Source organism: Rutilus rutilus, assembly GCF_951802725.1.
Source record: "Rutilus rutilus genome assembly, chromosome: 11".
NCBI lineage: Eukaryota > Metazoa > Chordata > Actinopteri > Cypriniformes > Leuciscidae > Rutilus > Rutilus rutilus.
The window spans coordinates 40225963-40249303 of NC_140216.1; the positions used below are offsets into that span (position 1 = coordinate 40225963).

The 23341-nt window shown below is 38.4% G+C and overlaps 1 protein-coding gene across 1 annotated transcript; it reads right to left on the bottom strand.

Moving 5' to 3' along the window:
* Positions 1-9328: 9328 nt before the first annotated feature.
* Positions 9329-22796, bottom strand: LOC311299934 (uncharacterized protein). The gene is made up of 7 exons (XM_084423897.1): positions 22448-22796; positions 20281-20421; positions 11218-11252; positions 10843-11121; positions 10478-10723; positions 10030-10104; positions 9329-9953 (listed from the first exon to the last, which is right to left on the bottom strand). The coding sequence occupies exons 2-7, from the start codon at positions 20289-20291 to the stop codon at positions 9793-9795; spliced, it is 807 nt and encodes a 268-aa protein (XP_084280023.1). The 5' UTR covers positions 20292-20421; positions 22448-22796; the 3' UTR covers positions 9329-9792.
* Between the last annotated feature and the right edge of the window lie 545 nt (positions 22797-23341).

A 23341-nucleotide genomic window follows, 5' to 3' on the forward strand; every position in this document is an offset into this window, starting at 1 on the left:
TAACGCCAAACTTTTTCCTATTTACATGTTGTGATTTGTATAGTCACAGTGTGTACAAATAACAAGGTCATATGAGACACAGCCATTTTTTAAACGTTTAAATACTGGGAACTATTTGCTCAGAAGGCGAAGCACTGCTACTTCTGCGGAGTGATTAGCGCAGCACCCGAGACGCCCCGTGGTGAGGAGCAGAGAGTTCGCTCAGAGTTGGAGTAATAGAGTCAGCAATTACTAGATAGTAAATGCAAAGTTTACAATCATGGGTGTTCGCTGTATTGTAAAGAGCTGCGACAATAAACAGGGGAGACCAGGTAATACCATGATGTTTCCTAGAATTCCAACCAAAAACACTGACCTGATGAATCAATGGCTACTTGCTCTGGATATTGATCCAAACACACCTGTATACATCATCAAGGACTATCGCGTTTGCTCAGAACATTTCACTGAGGATGACTATTTTGAAAAAATATGGAATTTGCCACACGGACCATGAAACGTGTGCTGAAGGATACGGCCATCTCATTGATAGTAAAGACAGGACAAAGTGGATCGGCTGCGGTAAGTGTTCCGTTATGTTTTTAGATGACTAGCCTACTGTTACAGTGCCATTAGCTAGATGTAATGTAACCTTAGTGACACTTTTACATGAATAGGGTGCTCACTACTATTACAGTTGTTCCCGGGCTTCATGTATCCCCTGTAATGTTAGTATTGTGTTGTCACAAACGCGCTCTATCGCCCCAGTAACAAATAAGCGGCGCTAAATGTAACTTTCAGGACTGTACCCTTCAACTTGCTAATGAATTGGATGGGGGGATGGGCAGTTTTCATTTTTGAGAAACAGTGACCTTGTTTGTGAAATAGTAGGCTACTCCCGTTCTGATTCTCCCCTCGACCTCAGTCTGTTCGGCATCTTGTCTATATCAGCTTCCAAAGTTTGTAACTCCTCGTCTGTATTCTGGCTCAAAACGATATGGTTCTGGATTTTGGTTTGATACCAAATAAAAATCCTCTGACAATTCCTCGAAGTCAGCCATGATCACGAATCACGTTCGCTACTAGCTAGTTAGTCACGTTGGTTTTGTTGACGGAACGACGCTTCTCGGGTGCTGCGCTAATCACTCCGCAGAAGTAGCAGTGCTTCGCCTTCTGAGAAAATAGTTCCCAGTATTTAAACGTTTAAAAAATGTCTGTGTCTCATATGACCTTGTTATTTGTGTCAGACAGAGTTACGGCACGCACGGAGATGAAAAGGGTATGTATGGACTTATCTAACTCTGGGGGATACGGTGAATAAGCTAAAGTCCCAAAAAGTCGAAGTGTTCCTTTAAGTTGCGTTGTACGCAAATAACGTAGTGCAGCGTTCTCAGCACGTACGTACTCAGTGTAATTGCCTATTGATTTGATTTGATTTGATTTATTTATGGATTGAAAGACATACATAATCCAAAGGATAACATGTAAAAGTGTAAACACTTATTTCCAACATGGTCCTTGGTGGTAAAACAATTCACACAAACAAAGACCTATTATAAGTCAAAGACAAAAACATTTACACAAATCATCCGGATTTCAACAACATCCTAAAAACAGGCAATCATAAATCACTCAGTGCTAGTTAAAAAGATCAGCTACTCTATTCCATAAAAGGGCCTTAACCTGGTATCTAAAAGTCCCTCTGGTATTTACCATTTTGAGGGAAATTGGCAAATTATTCCACAACATGATACCTGTATAAAAAAAAGAACTTCCAGCTGCATTGTTGACTCTGGGCACTTTACAAGAACGGATACTGGCCCTAGTATTATGGTAATGCTGTGTATGAACCATTTTTATATTGGACAGTAAATATTTGGGAGCAGAACCATTTATAACATTATACATATGATTCAGCTTTAACTGCTCCACTCTAACCTGTACTGGCAACAGACCTACTCTTTTAAAAGCATCTCTGCCAATATGAGTCCTAGGGGGTGCATTTAACAGATAGCGGATAACATTATTTTGCATCACTTGCAGTCTGTTTTTAAGTTTAACTGATAATCCACAGTACCAAGCTGAGCATGCATAATCGAAATGACATTGAATCAACGATACAACCAGTAATTTCTTGATAGAAAAATCTAAAAGCCTTGTTCTGCGATACAAAAATTTCAATTTACCTGCACACTTGGATAGTATTTTGTCAGCAATAGATGAACAGGTTAATGACTGGTCTAATGTTAACCCCAAGTATGTAACACTTTTCTGAGACACTATTTCAGTGCCATTACATTTGATCTTAAGCAATTTTATTTTAGACAACTTTTTTTTTGTTCCAAATAAAATGGACTCAGTTTTTCCCAGATGTATTGAAAGCCTGTTGTCTATAAGCCACTTTCTGACACTATTTAATTCGTTACCCAGAGTCTTCTCAATCTCGCTGATGTCATCCCCAGACTATTCACTAAGCTAAGTACTCCAGTTGAGCGATCATCGCTTGCACACATTCATGTGCAGTGTTTGTGCAAGATAAAGTTTGTGACAAAGTATGTTTTCCTTCTACGTGGTATATTGTTAATAACACAGATTGTCACACTGTATCCCAACTGCACTAAGTTAGACCATGTTTGTGGTGTAGTTGCTGTTTAGCGATCTTTCTAAGTGTAATTTGATCCTGCTTAACGAGTGGATTATCCCGCTAGCATCACTGCTCATATTGTTCATGTTTACTAGTTATTACCAGAGAATGTCTAATATGGCGAGAAGTTTCACTCTCAGTACACTTCCAGCTTCTGAACTGGTTGCAGTTCCTCTCTGATTCCACATGAGGGCACTCACAGGACGAGTTCAGAATGAATGGAGGTCTATGGCGCTATACCCCTCAAAATCCACTTTTCTCAGGATATAATTTTTTGTCTAGTAATTTGAATGTTGTATTCGAAAGAAAATGCAAAGAAATTACACATTGCTGGGTGTTAGATTTTTTAGAGTCACTTATTTGCTTTAAAAAGTCTTTTAAAGTGTCAATGACGTCATACACATGTACGACCAGAGATACTGCTTCACGGCAATCCTTCACTCACTCTGGTGTGTTCGCGCTCTGCACTTTCTTTTCACTCGAGGCATCGACAACACAGCTGACACAGGTAAACACACGTGCTAGAAGAGTTTTTGTTTTGTTTGTTTCTGGTCTCGCTTCGGATGACACGATGCCATCAAGAGGGATCTCTGGTCGTAATCAGTCCTTCACTGACCAATCAGCGTTCATTAGCAGAATGCTAGTGTGTTATGGGCAACAACAACTCAACCTGTAAGAAATCGAAAGGACATAAGTACTCATTCATTCAACTTTCGACCTATAACCCATGTTAAACTTGCAAAATCTACAATCAGATCTGAGATTTCTCAACGGCAATCGGGTAAAAGAGACAAATTTAGCCATCTAGCCCCATAGACTCCCATTCATTTTGCACTCATGGCGATCGCCCCCAGTGGAACTCTGGTGGTACTACAACCAAAATTCGGTACAACAGGGCTTAATAGGAAGTGGGCAGGCTCTCCGTAGACAGGCTCTGTTATTACCTTGAAATGCGGTTCTCCGTGGGATAATATCCTTCACTGGTTTTCATTTATTACTGCCTGTATTAATGAGACAGTCCAATTTCTAATCCATATTTTGGTGTTTTTGTCAATTTTGTCATGGTTTTGTCAACTATGCAGTTTGTTATTGCAGACTCATACTAATATATTTCATGTATCAATGCACTTTACAGAGATGTTTATATTTGAGTTTGCAAACTGTTAAGTTGTTGAATATATTTAGACAATGAGTATTTATTACTGTTATTTATTGTGCAATAAACGTCTAAACTCTATCTGATGACTCCGACTCCCTGACCAGAGTTCTACAGCGGTCAATAATATAATCCACCAGTTTTCAGTGGGGCAATCCCCAACAAGGCCTATAAACATTTAGATTAAATTATGCAATTCTCATTCATGGAGTTAAACATTTAAATTACATGAAATCATTACTGAGAAGACAGTAAACAAGAAGTGAAAACATTATAACCTTCTACAAATCCACGTGAGACACACACACACACACACACACACACACACACACACACACACACACACACTAAAAGCAATCCACAAATGCACAAAGCAATCCACACATGCTTATAAAGCTTATAAATCATGAATCAGGGTCTTCTAATAGTTTTAATTAGTTCAAATTAAAGGTAGGCTACCAACTTTGATGTCATTCACCTATCGGTCTGTGCAACGCCAGTTCAAGTCGAACAAGCCTTAAGTTATGACTTAATAAAATCTGAAAAAATCGCGTTGTAATCTAAACAAGCCGTTTGTTGTAGTTCTTGGAAAGGTGATTCTGTTAGATAAACATTTAATATTATTAACTAAATTTTTATGATCAAACAGCAACGTTGCAGACTAAAAGTTGAAAAAGTGAAAAAGCATAGGCCTAGAACCTCTTTAAGGCACTTACATTTAAATTATGAATATAATAGGTTGCGCTGCATTGAACTGTTTGTTGCAATGTGAGAGATTATTGTTGCAGTATAAAATATTCCCATTCCACTGTGTCTGGATTTCTTAAAGCAGGAAGGGTCACTGTAGTTTACATAGCCTACATGCTCCCACTGTTTTAAAGCACTGCACTGGGGCCTGTTTCAATAAGGAGGTTCAACCAACTCTGAGTTAAAACTTGAACTCTGAGTTGACTTACCCTGAGATGGGAAACTCTGAGTTTTTGGTTTCAGAACAGCTGAAATGAGTTAGTTCAATCAACTCTGAGTTGACCTACTCTGAGTTAACCGCGTGCACCACAACTATAAAAAGCCATTATCAATGGAGCACAGATATTATGAGTCACCATGGCAACAGCGCCAGACAACAAGAGGTCTGCATATTTCTCACCAGCAGAACTGGATGAGCTTCTGCAAGCATATGGAGAGTATGAACATTATTTCATTTATAAGTTATAAGTTTACATTTTAATTACTGTTATACGGTGATGGGTGTAATTAATTACCAAGTAATCTATATAGTGTAATTTAATTAAAGGGATTACTCTTAATTATTCTGTAATTTAAAATTAAATATGATGTAATTGTATTAGACTATAGAACAATTCTGTATAGGCTATTTAACATACATTTTTAAAAGGTATATTTTTAATGTAACCTTCTCCCTCTACACACTTTGGTCAATTCAAGAATAATTCATGCAAGTGGTTGAGGTTGACATGGCATTTAGTAATAAAATCCCATGTCATAAAATCTAAAGATAGTCATTATTACATTAATCTAATTACACAGTTGAAGATGTCATTTGTTGTTAGTAATACAAGTAACTTGCCCAACTGTTATAATATCAGAGGTAAAACTGGAAGAACAGTATGTTATTCAACCTAATTTTAATTGTCATGTAGGTGCAATCCTGCAGGCATTAAAAGAACATGGCAGCAGCTGGAAAATTAAATATAAAAACATAATTAATTCAAGTAAGGCTTGAGCATATCATGGGTGTAGGCTACCTGACTTTACAAACATTTGACATATTAAATAACTAAATAGCATCCAGTGTCTAGCAGTGCAGCAGCATTTTCGGCTGAGGTAATTTATTTTTTTATATTTCCATATATTTTACTTTGGGTTGGGTTTTTGTTGATCTCAATAGATTCTGGTGGTAATATCTGTCTTTTGGAGCCTCCTGTCCCAACAGAACCCCAGGCAGTCGTAAGTCGCCTACTCAATACACCAGAAATTATGACAAATAGTGTTATAAAGTGTCCTCAACCAAATGCTCATCACATGGGGATAAAGAGTTTCTGCTGCCACAGAGAGGCCTACAGAGGTAATGTTAATATTATGTGTCTACACATCAAACAATCTACACATTCAGATTTTTTCACATTTTATGTGGAGTAGCCTATAGAATTTAAGTTAAAATCTAAGTATAAACAGGTATTCTTATGTCTCCCCAGAGTGTGGAAGAACAGCAGGAGGACAGTCCATCAGCTTCTGGTGCACAGATGAACAGTTCAGTGATTTTCAGTAAATGCCACAGTTTAATTCTGTAGAATTTGTTTAGAACTACATTATGTAACTCTAATCTACTACTGTATTTTCAGCTGCCAGTTAAGGAGTTATATAGACTTCATTTTATTAAAAAACAACAACAACAAAAAAACAGCAGTAAAAATAGCAATCTTTTATTTATTAATAAAATATTAATTTTATTAATAAAAAGGTACTGAAAGAATGAATGAGGTGTTTAAACACTGCTTCCTCTTTGAAAAATGGGAGGAGACTGAAAGAAACTCTGGGTTTACCGAAGAAAACCTGCTCCCGACCAGGTTAGGTTCACAGAGTAAGTTACCATGGTAACTGACTCTGAGTATAAGGTATAAGTTACCTATCTTTCAGAAACGGGCTTGACTTACTCTGCTTTCTCAGGTTTGACATCCCATTCTGAAACAGAAAACCCAGAGTTTCCCTCATTTAAGGGTTAACATACTCAGAGTTTTCACTTAACCTCCTTTCTGAAACAGGCCCCTGGTCCCAGTTCAAAACACTTTAAGCACTACCCTCTCCCCAAGCACCAGTAATTCTGAAGAACACTTCTTACAATGTTCATTAAGCACATTAATTAAACCTGCATAAGCCTTGCCCACCTGGGCTACAATACATTGTTGCAGTAGGCTAGATTTACGATAATCGTGTGTGTGTGTGTGTGTGTGTGTGTGTGTGTTTGTGTACGCACCTGCATTTATTTACTTCCTCTATTCCTTAGGAATACAATTTTTTTACTAACAGGAAAAATGTCCACATCCACAATACAAAATGGTATGGAACAGATTGTTGTCATGTATTTAATATATTGATTCATTAATTAATTAATCTATCTATTCATTCATTTTTGCTTCTAAGATTAATGCGTTGGTCGGTTGTGAATCATTTTGCGACACAGAGCTTTCCCTCACTTTCACCAGAGGTCCTCGTCGAGCTCTGATTTTAAAAGCTTAGAGTAATGAACTATTTTCCTATAAAGCTTCACTTAGCCATCTCTAGGTAATTGAATGTGTGTTCTCTTTGCTCTTTGCTTGAAGTGAGGCGATCTGGACGGAGGATGCCAGAAGTATAACAAGGGGTGAGTATAGCAGACAGGTATTCAGTGCGTCATTGCGGTAAAGACGAGACCAGACAATGATGGGAAGTAGTGATGTTACATATGAGGCTAACGAAGCCTCACTTTCTTTCCAGTCACGTGAATGCTTCACTTTGCATGTCTGAATGTTTGAACCCAGACCACAACTCTACAGGTTTTTGTAAGTTTAAGTCTTTTTACTAACACTTATATATATAAGCCTATAGCCTATGCTTCATGATATATTCTGACATGTAAACAGCATAGAAACCATAAAATAATTAGACCACCGTTGCATCAAGCAACTCTGTTGGTATTTTTATAATTAGTATTATGCTAGGCTATTAATATAATTGTTACATTTAATTTATTGCCACACTTTGTTGTTTGTGAATTATATTATCAGAAAACTGAACATTTTGCATTGTCAGGCTTTTATTTGTACATAATGGATAAAACAACGGAGTTTATGGCTGTTATAAATTTGTCCTGCCACAAAATGGCGCTGTTTTAGACATTCCTGATGCTTCATATTTTTCCCGGGAACAATCATGGGGAAGCCTCAGTGCTTCATGAAGCTTCATTTGTTCATCCCTATACTGTATAGCGATATCTCACAAACACCAATGAAAGCTTATTTCTTGTCACAATTTAGCTGTAAATACATACTGTTCTTAAGGGCAGCATCTTCATTCAACGTCTTCATATGCATTTACTTAAAATTCAAGATTTTAAGTTGTATGTGTATATATATATATATATATATATATATATATATATATATATATATAGTGCTATGCATAAGTTTAGACACCCATGCTAAAGTTGACTAAAAAGGAATAAAAAATAATCTTTTGGAAATTGAACTTAATGCCTTAATTGGCAATTGGCATGGTTTTATTTCAGTTAGCCTAATAGCTGGTTTGATTTGCATTAAGAGATGATCTTATGGAAAGTACCCCATGCCGATCTCTAGGTATGCTTTGATCAGAACTCTGAACAACACATTTATCATTGAAGACATCTGTTAACATTTTTTATTAAATCAGCCTTTATGTGACAGAGAAGAGATTTACATTTACATTTTATTTAGAAATTTAGCATGTACATAATGCCCTTTAGATAAATATATAAAGTCTAAAGATTTAATCAGACACAATGTTAATTTTTTATCATGAGTCCTGCTGGTCTAATGATATTAAAGCATATGTTTGCTTGAATTAACTGTGATAAAGGACATTGGCATGTAAAAACTGCAGTTGCTCTAACTCGTAATGCTTTATCACTGAATCAATAAAGACAGTGGCAACAGCAGTGCTTTGATATTTAACTAAATGTTATTGGCAAGCACACACAAACCTGAATAATCACCACAACCATAAATTATTTTTATTTAAAGGGATAGTTGAAACTTAAGGGAGAGTTCACCCCAAATGAAAATTCTGTCATCATTTATTCACCCTCAAAACGAATACTAGGAAAATAAATAGTCAATGGGGTACATCAGCTGTCTAGTTACCAACATTCTTTAAAATATATTCTGTTGTGTTCAGCAGAAGAAAGAAACTCACACAGGTTTGGAACAACTTGAGGGTGAATAAATGATGACAGAATTTTCATTTGGGGTTAACTATCCCTTTTAGTAAAAAAAACCCCCTGAAAACTGGTAACATTAGCCACAATATCTCAGTTTCTCTGAAGTGAAAGAGGGATCTGGCCAGCTGGAAAAGCATCTGAGACACAGTTATCTATTTTAATTCATGTTACCCTACAGCAATGCTGATTTTACTGGTAGGGATTTATTGAGATAGATTGAGAAATAAAGCACAGAAATATGCCATTTAGGTGATTTTTGATGAATCAGAGCTCCATGTTTTGCTGCGGCCCATCCTTTCTGCCAGCCGTGATAGTTGGTTACGGTAGCTTGTGACATCAGAAAAAAGAAAAAAAAGGATTTCAAAGCCTGTGATTTCTTTGGTTCACTGCAGTTTTAAGGGGAAAATACTCAGCAATGGCACATGAATACAGTGTTTCCTCTAGGATTTTCTTCCTATGTCCACCCATGGGTGATTTCCACAGGCCACTCCCCCTTCAGCCTGGTGTTTAAACCTCCCCACCCAGCAATCACAGCACTTTCTGAGGAAATTAAAAATTAAAACAACCAACCATCTCCGTCAAAACAAATTGCGAAAGACATTTATTTACAAAGATTTAAACTGACACAGTAAGAAAAGCTATATTCATAAACTATGTAAAAAAAAATACCATTATAAATTAGGTTAGAGCATGATACAGCAGCAAAAGTAAAAAAAATAGATAAATAAAACATGAGTGCAAAATAGTTATAAGAGATCCTCTTATAAAACGTTTCCTTCGTGGCATCCCGAGGCCTGCAGTTCCAGCTTGGGATCTGGCTCTTGTTCAAGAAGGTTTATCTGTCACTCTCTTCCAGCCTCTTGATTCAGTCTCAGAAAAGTTTCTGACCCTCAAAACTGTGTTCCTTCTAGCCATCTCCTCACTAAAAAGAGCCGGAGATCTTCAGGCCCTATCAGTATCTCCTTCATGTCTTGAGTTTGCATCCGGGATGCAAAAGCAGCAATAACCATCGTTGTGATCATCGTTTTTATGATCGTTCTACACAGTCACGAACGAGTACTCCAATACTTGATCGTTCTTGCTCATCGCTACTTTGTAGGAATCTGGTTGCTTGTTCCTGTTCAGATGTTGACGAGTTATCTTGATAAATATAATCAGAGCCATCAGAGCCAACAGAGCCACAATCCAAACCCAAGCAGCTGGAAGGGGAAAGAAACTATTATTAAACGCTTTTACAAATGTTGTAACGGTCTCAGTGTCTCTGGTTTTACTTACAGTGTTGTTCGGTGTCATCAGTTCTGTGATCATCTGTGCTGTTCAGATCATTTCCCTCTGATCCTGTGCCAGATTCTGAAGAGGATATTGAAAGCTTAGTCACACAGTTTAGTCAAGTCAACTTTAATGAAACAGCGCTTTTTACAATACAGAATGTTTCAAAGCAGCTTTACCAGGATAACAGGAAAACAATGCAAAAAGGTTGTAGGAGTAGGATCAGAGTGTGTGTGTGTGTTTAAGTCTTGTTTTATTGTATTTTATGTTTGTATGTTGATTTATCGGTGCACATCATTATAGTTTTAATAATCTTGAATCAGAATAACTTCATCTTGCAGCATTTCTTCTCTAGTATTAATTAGTATTAATTTTCTGTTCAAATTATGAAAAATAAACCTCACCTGTCCGCTTTATATGTAATATTTCCAAACATCCATTGAATTTCTCTCACCTGTGACATTCACAGTGACCAGGACTCCTCCTGTTGAGTTCAGGACTCTGTAAATCCCAGCATCACTTGAGTTGAACTCTCTGATGACCAGGCGACCATTGCTGTCGTCCAGTCGATCATTCAGGAGACCTCGTCCTCTCCTCCACATCTCTGAGCAAACTGTGCCTTTACAGCGCTCAACTGCATCAGCTTCCAGGGGAAGATCATCAAACGTCAACTCTTCGCCTTTCCGTACTGTTACGTTAACTGAAGAGAAATGAAATGAGAGAATAGTTGCGACATGATTAAAAGAAGATATAACATGCATACAAAAATGAAAGCAACAAAAAGCCCAAATCAATATTTAAAATCAGTTCTGATCTCACCAAGGACATGGATTTCATAACGGCGGTAGGAAATTGGATGACTGTTGCCATAAGTAATTAAAGTGTATTTGCCAGCATCAGTGGTCTTCAGGTCTTTAATAATGAGGTCTCCTTGATCACTCTCATTCACCCGGCCCTTGAATTGTTCGTTCTGTTGACCACCATAAGCGACTTTGGATCCAAATATTAGGCGAATGGATACATTCTCTCCGATGATAAAATTAAAAGGCAGGGAAACACTTCCATCTTTTTGTCCGTGGAGAGTTAGAGAAGCAGCACCTAAAAACACTGTTGAATTACTATACAATATTGATACTGACGTGGTTTTTAATGTCCAATTTACAAATAATTTCTCTTTACATTACACACACTCACCAGACAAATGTAACACCAGCAAACTGAAGAGACACCTGATACAAATAAAATAAAAACGGTGGTTATATATGTGTAATGTTTGGGACTCGAAGTGAAAAGAAGTAAACAAAGTTGTCAACACTTTACTTTTTCACTTACTGCTGTATTGCAGTCTATGAACACTTACACAGACATAATGAAATGGTCCTCAAATATCACCTAAAGTAAAGAATATTTACAGTGCAGAACGCATAACTCAAAAAACAGAACAGCTTATTTAAAAGGTAAAAACACAGACCACAACAACTCTCAACTCCATTCCAACTCTACACCACATAAGATGAAGCTGCACACAGACTTCATTGGACCTTGTGTCTGTCTTCATTGTGCTGTATTTAAAATTAAGAGTGAACAAGATTTCCTTACTTTTTTTATTTTTTATTTTATTTGCCTCACTTTGTGAACCACTACTGAACAACTTCCCATTCCCATTACACATTAAGGCTTCTCTCACCACATGCACAAAAGTCTTACTGAACATCATCTTTGGTATTAAAAGTACTTTAGAAGTTATGCAGATAAATATGAACGGAGGTGGGAGCTTGTAATGTCACATGCTCCTTGACTTTTTAATTAAAACCAATTATAGTCACTCCAACAGAGGTTACCAGTAACTCATAGATCTCAGCTACAGATCAGGGCTGCGTTTCCCAAATCCTCCTTTACTCTGCGTCGTTCTTAAGTTACACCTTCAGCTGAACCTTATCATTACTACGTGTTTCCCGAAACGTTCCTAGTTAAGTACACCTTCTGTAAGTCATACGTTTGTTAGGTTGGTCTGGACCAATCTTAGCTTTATCTTATCACTGTTGTTTTACGGTGTGTACTTTACTCTTAACACCTTTTACCTATTTATTTATTATTCTCAGGTAAGGTAAAGAAAGTCAAATCTGACCTAAACCGTAAGCATTCAAAAGGTACTTACAATTTGGTCAGAAGACTCCCCTGTGGTATGTTCGCATTAAAAGTCTTCCAGCATCATAAATCTAAGTCTCAGTAGGCAGATTTTGTAATCAATTAAATTTATTTTAATTGGTTACTTTTCTTTTATAATAAACAAAAATATAAAGGCGAATAAAACTTCATCGTTTAAGTATAAAATACAATAATCACATCTTGAATCAAAGGTGTAGTAAGCTCTGGGCTTCTTACATTTACATTTACATTTATTCATTTAGCTGACGCTTTTATCCAAAGCGACTTACAATTGCTATATATGTCAGAGGTCGCACGCCTCTGGAGCAACTAGGGGTTAAGTGTCTTGCTCAGGGACACATTGGTGTCTCACAGTGGATTCGAACCCGGGTCTCTCACACCAAAGGCATGTGTCTTATCCATTGCGCCACACCACCCCTCTTCTTCTCTTCTGCTTGGGGTTTCTTGTCCTCAGCTCTGGGCTTCTAGGCGTCGGGGGCACACTCGCGTATCAGTATCCCCCGGGCAAATCAGTTCTTCAGTCTTTTATACTTCTGTTGTTTACAACAGGCGTTGGGTTGTCACTCCTCCAAAGTTTCCCAGATCCTTCTCCAGGCAGGTGCAAGCGGCCCACCTCTTCATGTCCTTGAACTACAGTAAACTCAGCTAAGATGGCTGAGTTTATTTAAAGTTCTAGGAGTCTAGCGCACACACATAATCGCACTTTTCTGCTCCTCTTAACATGGGTTGGCACAGTCACATATACATACATAACCAATTACTGTACATCTATGCCAAAACAATATAAGCCATCTTTTACAAACAAAATAAATAACAACATTGAATGCAATGCATTATATCCAATACATTGGCTAAATAGGTGTAACAAATAGGCATCTACAATAAACGAGGAGGCAGGTAATTGCATTTTCTTGATATTATACAACACTGTTGACCGTCTATAGGAATATAATTCTGAAGTTGTAATTCACCCTGTGTTCAATTATTCTAATTCAAGTGTTTTCATGCAAAGAATAACATTGTCATTACACTGATTGTTGATAGCTTTATAATGATATTATCCACAGGTACATCAGCTGGCAAACCATTAGCCAGTAAAGGCTTATGCGTCTATTTACAGTTTCATTTTATTCGCTTTGGTACTATTTTCACAAGTAACTAAGGCATACATTTTTAGTGCTAATATCACAACAGATCATCAAACGTGCACTTTATTTCAAACATCATGTTTTCAATTGTTTTAGTACAATACTCAAAATGAAAAGTATCCTTTTCACAACACAAAATAACTTTCATCTATATTAATGTTTCATTCACAGTGGCTGCCTTTCATAATGCCATTACTATCAAACTTTTGATTTGCATCTTTCTTGTTCAGTTTAATATATTTGTCTATTATTTAATCCAATTGATCTTAATGGTTAATCAATGAATCATTTGGTAGTAGGGTTGCCAACCGTTCCGTATAATACGGAATCGTCCCGTATTTGACACATAAAAGCCTTGTTCCGTATTGAACTGATACGGAACACTTTGTTCTGTATTTTTGAAAATCAATTCAGTGCAAATCCACGACAGACACATGTCAGACTATGAACGAAGACATTTGTAGGCTATGATAAGAAAAAAAAAACAGACGGTGCGGTATATATTAATTTGTCCCCCTGTTTGTCTATGATCAGCGTAGCGTTTTTAACATCATCAGAGAATGCCCTTTTAATTGGTCGTTTCAGTCATTGACTACGTTTACATGCAGCCAATATCCGGGTTATGGTCGGGTTAAGGTCACTATTTGGGTTTCTGAAACATTCGGAATAACCCGTTTACATGCGTGAGCAGAGAGAGTTACTCCTGTATACATGGAATTTGTAATCAGTTGGGAATATCCCGATGTAAACGGCGACGCACGGTTAGCGTCAGGACGTACGGACAACCTTAAGACGCAATATGCGTCATTTCCAATTCTTCTTCCTGTATCCAAAGACAATAACAACAGCAGCAGCACCCGGATAATGAATAGTTCGTGGCAGATAGCGATCGCCTTTGTTTGCGCTTTCCTCCTCGCTCCAAAAGTGTGGTGCTGTGCTGCGTCTCGCCATGTTAACCTCTACTTCTTGTTTACTTCCGGTATACTGCACGCGGGTTTCTGTATGCGCCGTCTCTACTCAAAAGACCAAGATTCCTTGCGAATAGAACATGCGCAGAACACAAATCAATGTTCCTTTTGATGGGGATATGCCGATACGCGTTTACATGACCAAATATTCGGGTTAGAAAAGGGGTACCCCAGGGGTAATATCCGGGTTTTTAAAAACCGGGATATGAGCATATCCGGGTTTTTGCCGGTGTTTACATGGCCGTGCGCGACCGGGTTATTGCTAATATCCCGGTTTTGAACGGGTTATTGGCTGCATGTAAACGTAGTCAGTGTGAGTCACGTATCGTAGCAACGATGACGACAAGTGACAACAGCGGGAAATGTAAAAATGACTACCTCCGAGCAGCCGGCGAAAAAGAAAAGAGCATAAAAATATACATACGGTGTTGTATTGCTTGAATGCAGTATTTGAGTGCAATATTTTATATTTTCTTTATTATCTGTTTTTTTATGTATTATTGTTTTGCACTGGAAAGAAAGTTAACTATAATGGAAGTATAATTATATAAAGATATTTGCACTACACTTCCTTAAAATGTTGTCTAATTAAATTAAACATATTATTTTTGCACTGAAAAGAACATTCTAGAAGTCTAATTCTATTGAATAAGTTTGCACAAGGCTACAGAAAACTGTTGTGTTTATTTTTCTTCAAATGCAGTCTAAGCTGATGAGTTTTGAATGTTATATGTTGTATTTGTTTAAGTTAAAAATAAAACGCATTATAAACTAAACAAATCCATGGTTCATTGTTGGCAAAATGATCATGATAGCCTTTATATTTCACATCTATGTGGTTCAGTCTTGTGCGTTATATTGATTAGGCCTACTTTGCTATTCTACAAATATATAGGTCTAATAAGTTGTATTATAATATGCTATAATGTATGAAATATATTTATCTAAATGTATCAATTAGTTTCCATAATATTCAACAGAAGTCATCATTTCAGGGGTTATTTTTCATAATTTTCTTCCAGGGGGGCATGCCATTATTGATAGTAATGGCATTATGAAAGGCAGGATCAGAATCAAAGCAAATAATTCTGTCTCTTTAATTAGCCTTTCGTCGAGCCCCGCCCCCCTTAGTTACTGTTGCTACGTCCGACAAACAAATGGTCAAACACGACCAGCGCGACAGATTGCCATGACGGGAAGAGGTATACCCGTGCGTGTCAGTGACCTTTTTTGGAGCAATACCTCCGCGATATCCTCCAGATCGAGGCAAAAGGGTATACAGTATGCAGTGGAGGGATATATTCAAAATATAAAAATACGCAATGAAGGAGACACGACTACTATCGAGGCTAATGCTTACCGGTCTCAAGCGAAATCTGAGAAACCCCATGACAATCGCAAAAAAATCTCGAATACCCACGCAATCGACATAAACACACTTGCAGACGGCATCTTGGTAGTTTGTGATCAACCAACATCCGTAGGCATCGTAGACCTCTTCTTCTGTCTTGATTTTCTCCAATTTGTTGCAGACAATCGCAGTTATCTGAGCTGTTAGCTATATTTTGCTCATTTTTATTAGCAAATTTGATTTTTATTTTTTTATCCCAGTTCAGCCCTGCTAATGTTATGTGCTTTGTTCTTGGGGAAGGGAAAAACTAACGTTAGAGTTGCCAAATGTCCCGTATTTTGGGCATAATTTATTTGTCATAATTAATAATGCATAATTTAAATCTCCCTTGTCCTGTTTTTTTTACTGCAAAGCTGATCTAACCACTGACTGATACAGCAGCAGTGCTGATCACGACACCTGTTATCATCCTATCAATAATAATAATATATAATATATTATGATATAATATATTATGATATAATATATCATTATTTAGGGACAAATCATTGTTTGATTTACCACTCCGAGCGGGACTTTCAATGTCAGCATTTTGATTTCGGCAAATCAGTTTAGGCGAATGCAAACAACGTGATTATTGATTCCAACAAAATATTCCGCAAAAAAACATGCAACCTACCTGAGGGAATAATACGCTGATTTACTGCTCAATAAATATTTCTGATTGTTCTCAATGTAGAAAACTGTTTTTTTTTTTTTTTTTTTTCAGGATTCTTTGATGAATAGAAAGTTTCAGAGTTTTCTGAAATGGAAAGCTTTTCTGTAAGCAATAAGGTACTCGAGGCAAGTGCTGTATCGTGAATAAGTAACGGCTGAAGGGCTTCGCGTCGTGCCTGCAACCCCTTCAGCCGTTACTTATTCAAGATACAGCACTTGCCTCGAGTACCTTATTGCTTTTATAAAACGGTTGCCACACAATACAAATATTAAAGCCAAAAAATGTATCTATGCAACTTTCATGAAGTAAAATAACTAAAAGCATTCCTTCCGCTGGAAAAAATAGTCCCTGACCGTGAACAGCAACAGAAGTTACATACATTATTTCGCCAATAGATGGCGGCAAAGTCTGTCTTATGAATGAGTCAGTCGGTAGAGAAGACTTTTATATTGAAAAGACTCAAACTTGTTTTCACGGAGAAGGAAGATGCAACTGACAGATGACAGGGAAACCCCCTTACTGTTAAAAGGACAAGATATGCAGCGGACATTCAAACGGAATATTTTATTATGAATATAGGACTGACCTGAAGGAAAGTGCAATGTCTACTGTGAATGCAGGTAACTTATGGGTAACTGTGAATACAGGTACACTCGCTTTTTCGATCTCTCACAATATAGTGTGGGGAATTGTGTTATTTTAGGAACGGTTCATATAGATTTTTGCAACTGGTGTTTTTTTACTTGCTAGGACCCCACTGAATACAAAACAACCTGTTTCCAAATTTTTTCTTCATTTTTAGTGCCAAAATTCAAGATTGCAGACAATATATGCAGAAAAATCACAGAAAATAAAATATATAATCTTTTCACTTCTTTAAAGGCTTTAAAATGATAAACTTTTTGATGAATGTATTCCTAATAAGGCAGAGAAGTGAGACACAAAATATTTATTGGATCATTTACCAAAAAATTGGGCGAAAAAAAAGTGGAAAAAATGAAAAAAAAAATCTGCATTTATGGGCCATCAACGGGTACCCGCTGATCTCCCAGCGGGAGTGCTAAACACAATTACACAGGCCAGAGCGCCCTCTACTAGACGGCTCTACACCTCCGAGTGGTCAGTGTTTTCCGGCTGGTGCTTGGTTCAAAACATAGATCCACAACGCTGTAGCGTTACGGAGATTCTCTCCTTCCTACAAGAGCTTTTGGACGAGGGCAGGTCCCCCTCCACGCTCAAAGTATACGTGGCGGCCATAGCAGCGTTTACTAAACCTATGCGTGGCCAGTCACTGGGAAGGAATGATCTCATCATCCGCTTCCTGAGAGGAGCTAGGAGACTAAACCCTCCCCGGCCCCTCTGGTTCCGGTCTGGGACCTCTCCATGGTCCTGGATGCCATGAAGGGCAAACCCTTTGAACCACTTCAGTCCGTGGATCTGCGGCATCTTTCGTTAAGACCGCTTTCCTCGTGGCTCTCGGCTCAGTTATGCGAGTGGGTAACCTTCACGCGCTCTCTGTGAGTGCTGCGTGCATTGAGTTTGGGCCCAATGACTCCAAAGTCATCCTCAAACCAAGACACGGTTATGTCCCCAAAGTGCTTTCCACTCCGTTCAGATCCAAGTCCTTTCACTGTCGGCTCTCCCAAGGTCTGATGGTGAGGGCGATGTGAATTTTTCTCTGCCCTGTCAGGGCATTGAGAATATACGTTGAACGGTCTGCTGCTTCAGGCAGTCAGAACAGCTCTTGTTTCTTTTGGTGGCCGTACTAAAGGGCTAGCCATGTCGAAACAGAGCCTGTCCAGGTGGATAGTGGACACTATCGCTCTAGCTTAATATGTCTGAGGGCCTTCAATGTCCTCTGGGCATCAGAGCTCATTCCACCAGAGGCATGGCCTCCTCGTGGGCCTGGTCCAGTGGAGTTTCACTCCAAGATATTTGTATGGTGGCAGGTTGGGCCTCTCCGTCTACATTTATGAGGTTTTACAACCTAGAAGTTCCAGCCTTACAGGCTAAGCTGTTGTCAGTCTAAACGAAATATCCACTGCTCTGCTCGACTCAGCGCCGCGCAGACTGTATATTATACTCGTGCTGCCAGCACGAGACTAAGACCAACAAATCAGGTTGACTTAGGTCCCTCCTGACTGTAATTCTACATTCACATCTGTCCCTCTGGCTCAGATGTCTACTGACTGACAAAAAAGTTATTAGATCATTCTATTATGCGGTTCAGGCCGACTGATGTCGATCCTGACTGCTATACTGTGCTAAGCACCCATCCCTTTAACTCTGGGATGGTTATGTTATATTCTTAGGCCCACATCCCGTTGGCCTAGATGTTACCCACTATCATGTGTACCCCGGGCACATGCTCTTGGGAATATATGTGTGGACGACACTAGCACGCACAGCGTTTTACATTGGGTACCCGTAGCGTAAGATAGCTTACACAACACGAGAGTACTCTCGTAAGAGAACGCACTCGGTTACTAACGTAACCTCGGTTCTCTCTAGATGAGGGAACGAGTGTTGCGTAACCCTGCCGTGCTTGTGCTACTTTCTGGTTTCGCTTCAGTATGAAAAACCAAAGAACATCCTATCAGGACTCAGCTTATATAGACATAGCCACGCCCATTCTGGCCTGACGTGACGTGCACGGGCTCATTGGTGCTTACGTCACGAGCAGTCCCTCGATAGGTTGCAGCAGTCGCTGCAGAGCAACCAATAGGCGCGCGAGCTATCTCGCCTAGGTCTGCTTATGCAGCAATGCGTTTTAAATTAATGCAAAATTAAGGATAATTTTTGGCTTCAGTATTCTCGAGAAAGCCAATAAATAGCATAATGGTGGTTACACCCATCATTGGTTGATAATCATGATAATTCATGTTACCCATGGTCATATTTATTACCCAAGTCAATCAGTTAATTAGAAAATGTATTTATATAATGATATACCTAACATATATCCATTTGAAATGTTTAAAAAGGCGATTATGTGCAATTTTTGGTGATATATCCGCCATCTTGGATTTTGGGCCTGTGCAGCCCGGGAAAAAATCGGAAACAGGTAGTTTTGCAAACTATAGGGCCTGAAGAAGTCAAAAAACATAATTTGCAAAAATCTATATGAAATGTTCCAAACACTTTATTTTGCTACATATGGCCCTGCACTAATACTCCACTAGCTTCAATGGACAATATCAATGAGATCGCACATGTGTTTAAGTTGCTAAGAGTGGTTGCTAGGGGTGTTGTAGTGATACATGGAACCATTGGGTGAAGCGGTCATAGCCGTGTTTTATCGTGAATAAAGAACAGCTATTGACCAATCAGAATCAAGGATTGAAACTAACCGTTTTATAAAACGTTATAAATGTCTATACTGTCACTTTTGATCAATTGAATGCATCCTTGCCTATTACTTTTCTTAATTTCTTAAAAAATCTTACTGACCCCAAATTACTTTTACCGTTTTTTTGTGGCAAGCTTTATGCGTGCGGTCGTGCACTAGAGTGCGGCTATATTACGTAAACGCTCATTATCCTGTAGGCTATATAGCCTATTTAAGTATTTCAATTAATATAAAGGGCCGATTTGTCCACTAATGGCTTAAATGAATAACTATAGTCAACTAGACAATGTTTTTTTTTTGTCGGAGGCAGCCCTTTCCACATATTTACAAACGCCCTGGGCGCACCGCTTCACCATCTTGCTTGGAGAATGTTTGTCGGACCTGCTCACATAGTAACGGTTGCTATGATGTGTGATCGGACAATGGCCGTTTTGGGGGAGGGGCCGGCGAGAGGTCAATTATGCATTTACTACATTTAACAACTCAAGCCTTCACTACACCAGTGTGCTCATCATTTACACACAGAATATGATCACAGAGTAAAAGGGACCCACCAGTGGAGCATCTTCCCTCTCTCCGTGGATGTGTCCTGGAGGAACGCTTTCTCTTTTTGTCCTTTCTTCTACCCTGACTGACTCGATAGCGTCGCCCTATGATAGACCCCACTTCTGTTCTTCTGCTCCAAATCCTGCATTCTGTGAATACAAACAAAAAATACAATAACATGGAGTAGTAAAAAAAATCAACAACATGATCATATAAGCCAGGGATGGGCAACTTCGGTCCTGGAGGGCCACTGTCCTACAGAGTTTAGCTTCAACCCTAATCAAACACACCTGAACAAGCTAATCAAGGTCCTCAGGATTACTAGAAAATTACAGGCAGGTGATTTTTTCAGGGTTGGAGCTAAACTCTGTAGGACAGTGGCCCTGCATGACCGAAGTTGCCCATCCCTGATATAAGCATTAGAATTTTCCTTCATCTTCGATCTTTTTAGTATTTACAAGTTCACACTTACATATAATTTGAAGGGATAAAGTTTAATGCGTATTTGGCGTGCTGTCCGGAGGGAGGGCTCCGAGCTCGGAGTTCGGCCCGAACCCAGAGTACTCCCCCCGTATGTAAGTGTTTAGGACTAGAAGCGTGGAGAAGGGGTGGTGGAGGGATGCTGCAAAAACTGTCAATGGAATGAGGTGAGACTGCTGAGTATATATACACCTCTTATCAATGATTGCTGAGTGCTCTCCACTTGTGTTAATTATCTGAACGTGCTCCTCCCGAACCTTGTTAATAAAAAATCATACTGTGAAAAAAATGCATTAGTCCTTGTTGACAATTGATCTAGATTGCCCTAAACATTTGTCATCTTGTGTCTGATAAGCTATATTGCGCAATTCTAATTATAATAGGGTTCATTCAATTCATTATTTTGTTGTAGTATGTAGTTTGGGCAGTCGGAAACAGAGTTTTCAGTTTTCCAATTGTGATTAAAATGTATTGCTCAATGTAAAAATAATATTATTATTATTGTAAGTAATATCATACAACCAAGATATTTCTTCATCCATGTGTTAATATCAAACATAAAGTTATGTCGTGCAGTGTCTTATGTGACAAAAAGTAAAAATGTTTTATTGTAAATTACTATTAAAAATTGGGGTAGGTTTCATGGGGCCCTTTAAAAGAAGAGTTTAATTGTGAACAAACAAGTTATGTCTACATTAATTCTCAAGGACTAACAAACATCTGGAGAGCATTTCATTCCCCATTGATTGCAAATTAATATTGTGATAAATATCTATATTGTATGAGAACTTTCTATTCATCAAATAATCCTGAAAAAAAGGTACACAACTGTTTTCAACATTGATAATAATAATAAATGTTTCTTGAGCACCAAATCATCATATTAGGATGATTTCTGAAGACTGGAGTAATGATGCTAAAAATTCAGCTTTGCCAACACAGAAATAAATTGCATTTTTTAAATATATTCAAATAGAAAAGGTATTTTAAATTGTAAAAATATTTAACAATATTACTGTTTATGCCAGTGGTGTAGTCTACGTGATACGCAGGTATACGCCGTATACCCACTAGAAAAGGCCAAGGATTTCCGTATACCCACTTAAAAAATCGTGAGGATACGTAACAACTTCGTTTTGTGTCAGAACTTTCACTTTCATTCAAAAATTCACCCCGTCAGTGTTTGTGAAGTGACACCGAATCGCGGAATCCAGTCACAAATGGAGCTTGCTAAGCAGAACATCACGGAATTTTGCTATTTTTGAATAAATAAATCAAAAGTAGGGCTGTACAATGAATCAAATCTCGATATGGACTAACGTCTGTGAATATTAAAGTTAAAAGAGACTGCAATTGTTCTACGCGTCTCTGGGAATGAGCGCTCAATGTGTGCTCCACTATACGCACACACACACACACACACACACACACACACACACACTGAAGCACGCGTGACTCACGCTCGTGGTTTTTTCAGCGTTTCACTGTATTGAGACATGATGTAGGATAGGATACACATGTGCACTTTCATCGCAGAGCTATATTACAGTATACCCACTACAAAAAACTAGACTACACCACTGGTTTATGCTGTATTTTGGATCAAATAATATTTTTTTCTGACGCGTTCGTGTAATTTACGAGAGCTTATTTCGTCCATTAGATCGATAATCTGTAAAACCCATATTTACTCACCCATAGACTCTCCACATTAAGAAATCAGGACAGAAGTGGTTGAAAGTGTACAAAAGAGACGGATTAAAAGATTAAAACACCAGGTGTAAACGGGAGTGTGTCCCTCGTTTACTCGTGCAGATCGACCAAAACGCATCTGAATACCAGATGTAATAAACAGGGTAGATGTCGATGCGTCCGATTGCTAAGGCACAAATACAGTAGGCTACTGTATGTGAAAAGTAGCCTAAAGACCAGAGTATTAGCATAGACAGTATTAGTATTAGTGGAGAATAAAATCTGATGCTCCTCTTCATTTCTTCACACTTCCTTTAATGCTCGTCTTCTACTTCCTACAAATTTTAGGTGTAGGCAGAGAATGTCTAATATAGCGAGAAGTTTCACTCTCAAAAACTTCCGGCTTCTGAACTGGCTGCAGTTCCACTCTGGCTCCACATGAGGGCGCTCACAGGACGAGTGCAGAATGAATGGAGGTCTATGGCGCTACAGCCATCAAAATCCACTCTTCTCAGGATATATTTTTTTTGTCTAGTAATTTGAATATTGTATTCGAAAGGAGATGCAAAGAAATTACACATTGCTGGGTGTTAGATTTTTTAGAGTCACTTATTTGCTTTAAAAAGTACGTCCAGAGATACTGCTATATGTCAATCCTTCAGTCACTCTGGTGCTTTCGCGCTCTGCACTTTCTTTTCTCTCGAGGCATCAACAACACAGCTGACACAGGTAAACACACAACACACAGCTGACACAGGTAAATACACGTGCTAGAAGAGTTTTTGTGATGGTTGTGCGTGAAAATCCCAGTAACTGAGCTGATTGTAAAATACTCAGACCGGCCCGCCTGGCACCAACAACCATGCCACGCTCAAAATTGCTTAAATCACCTTTCTT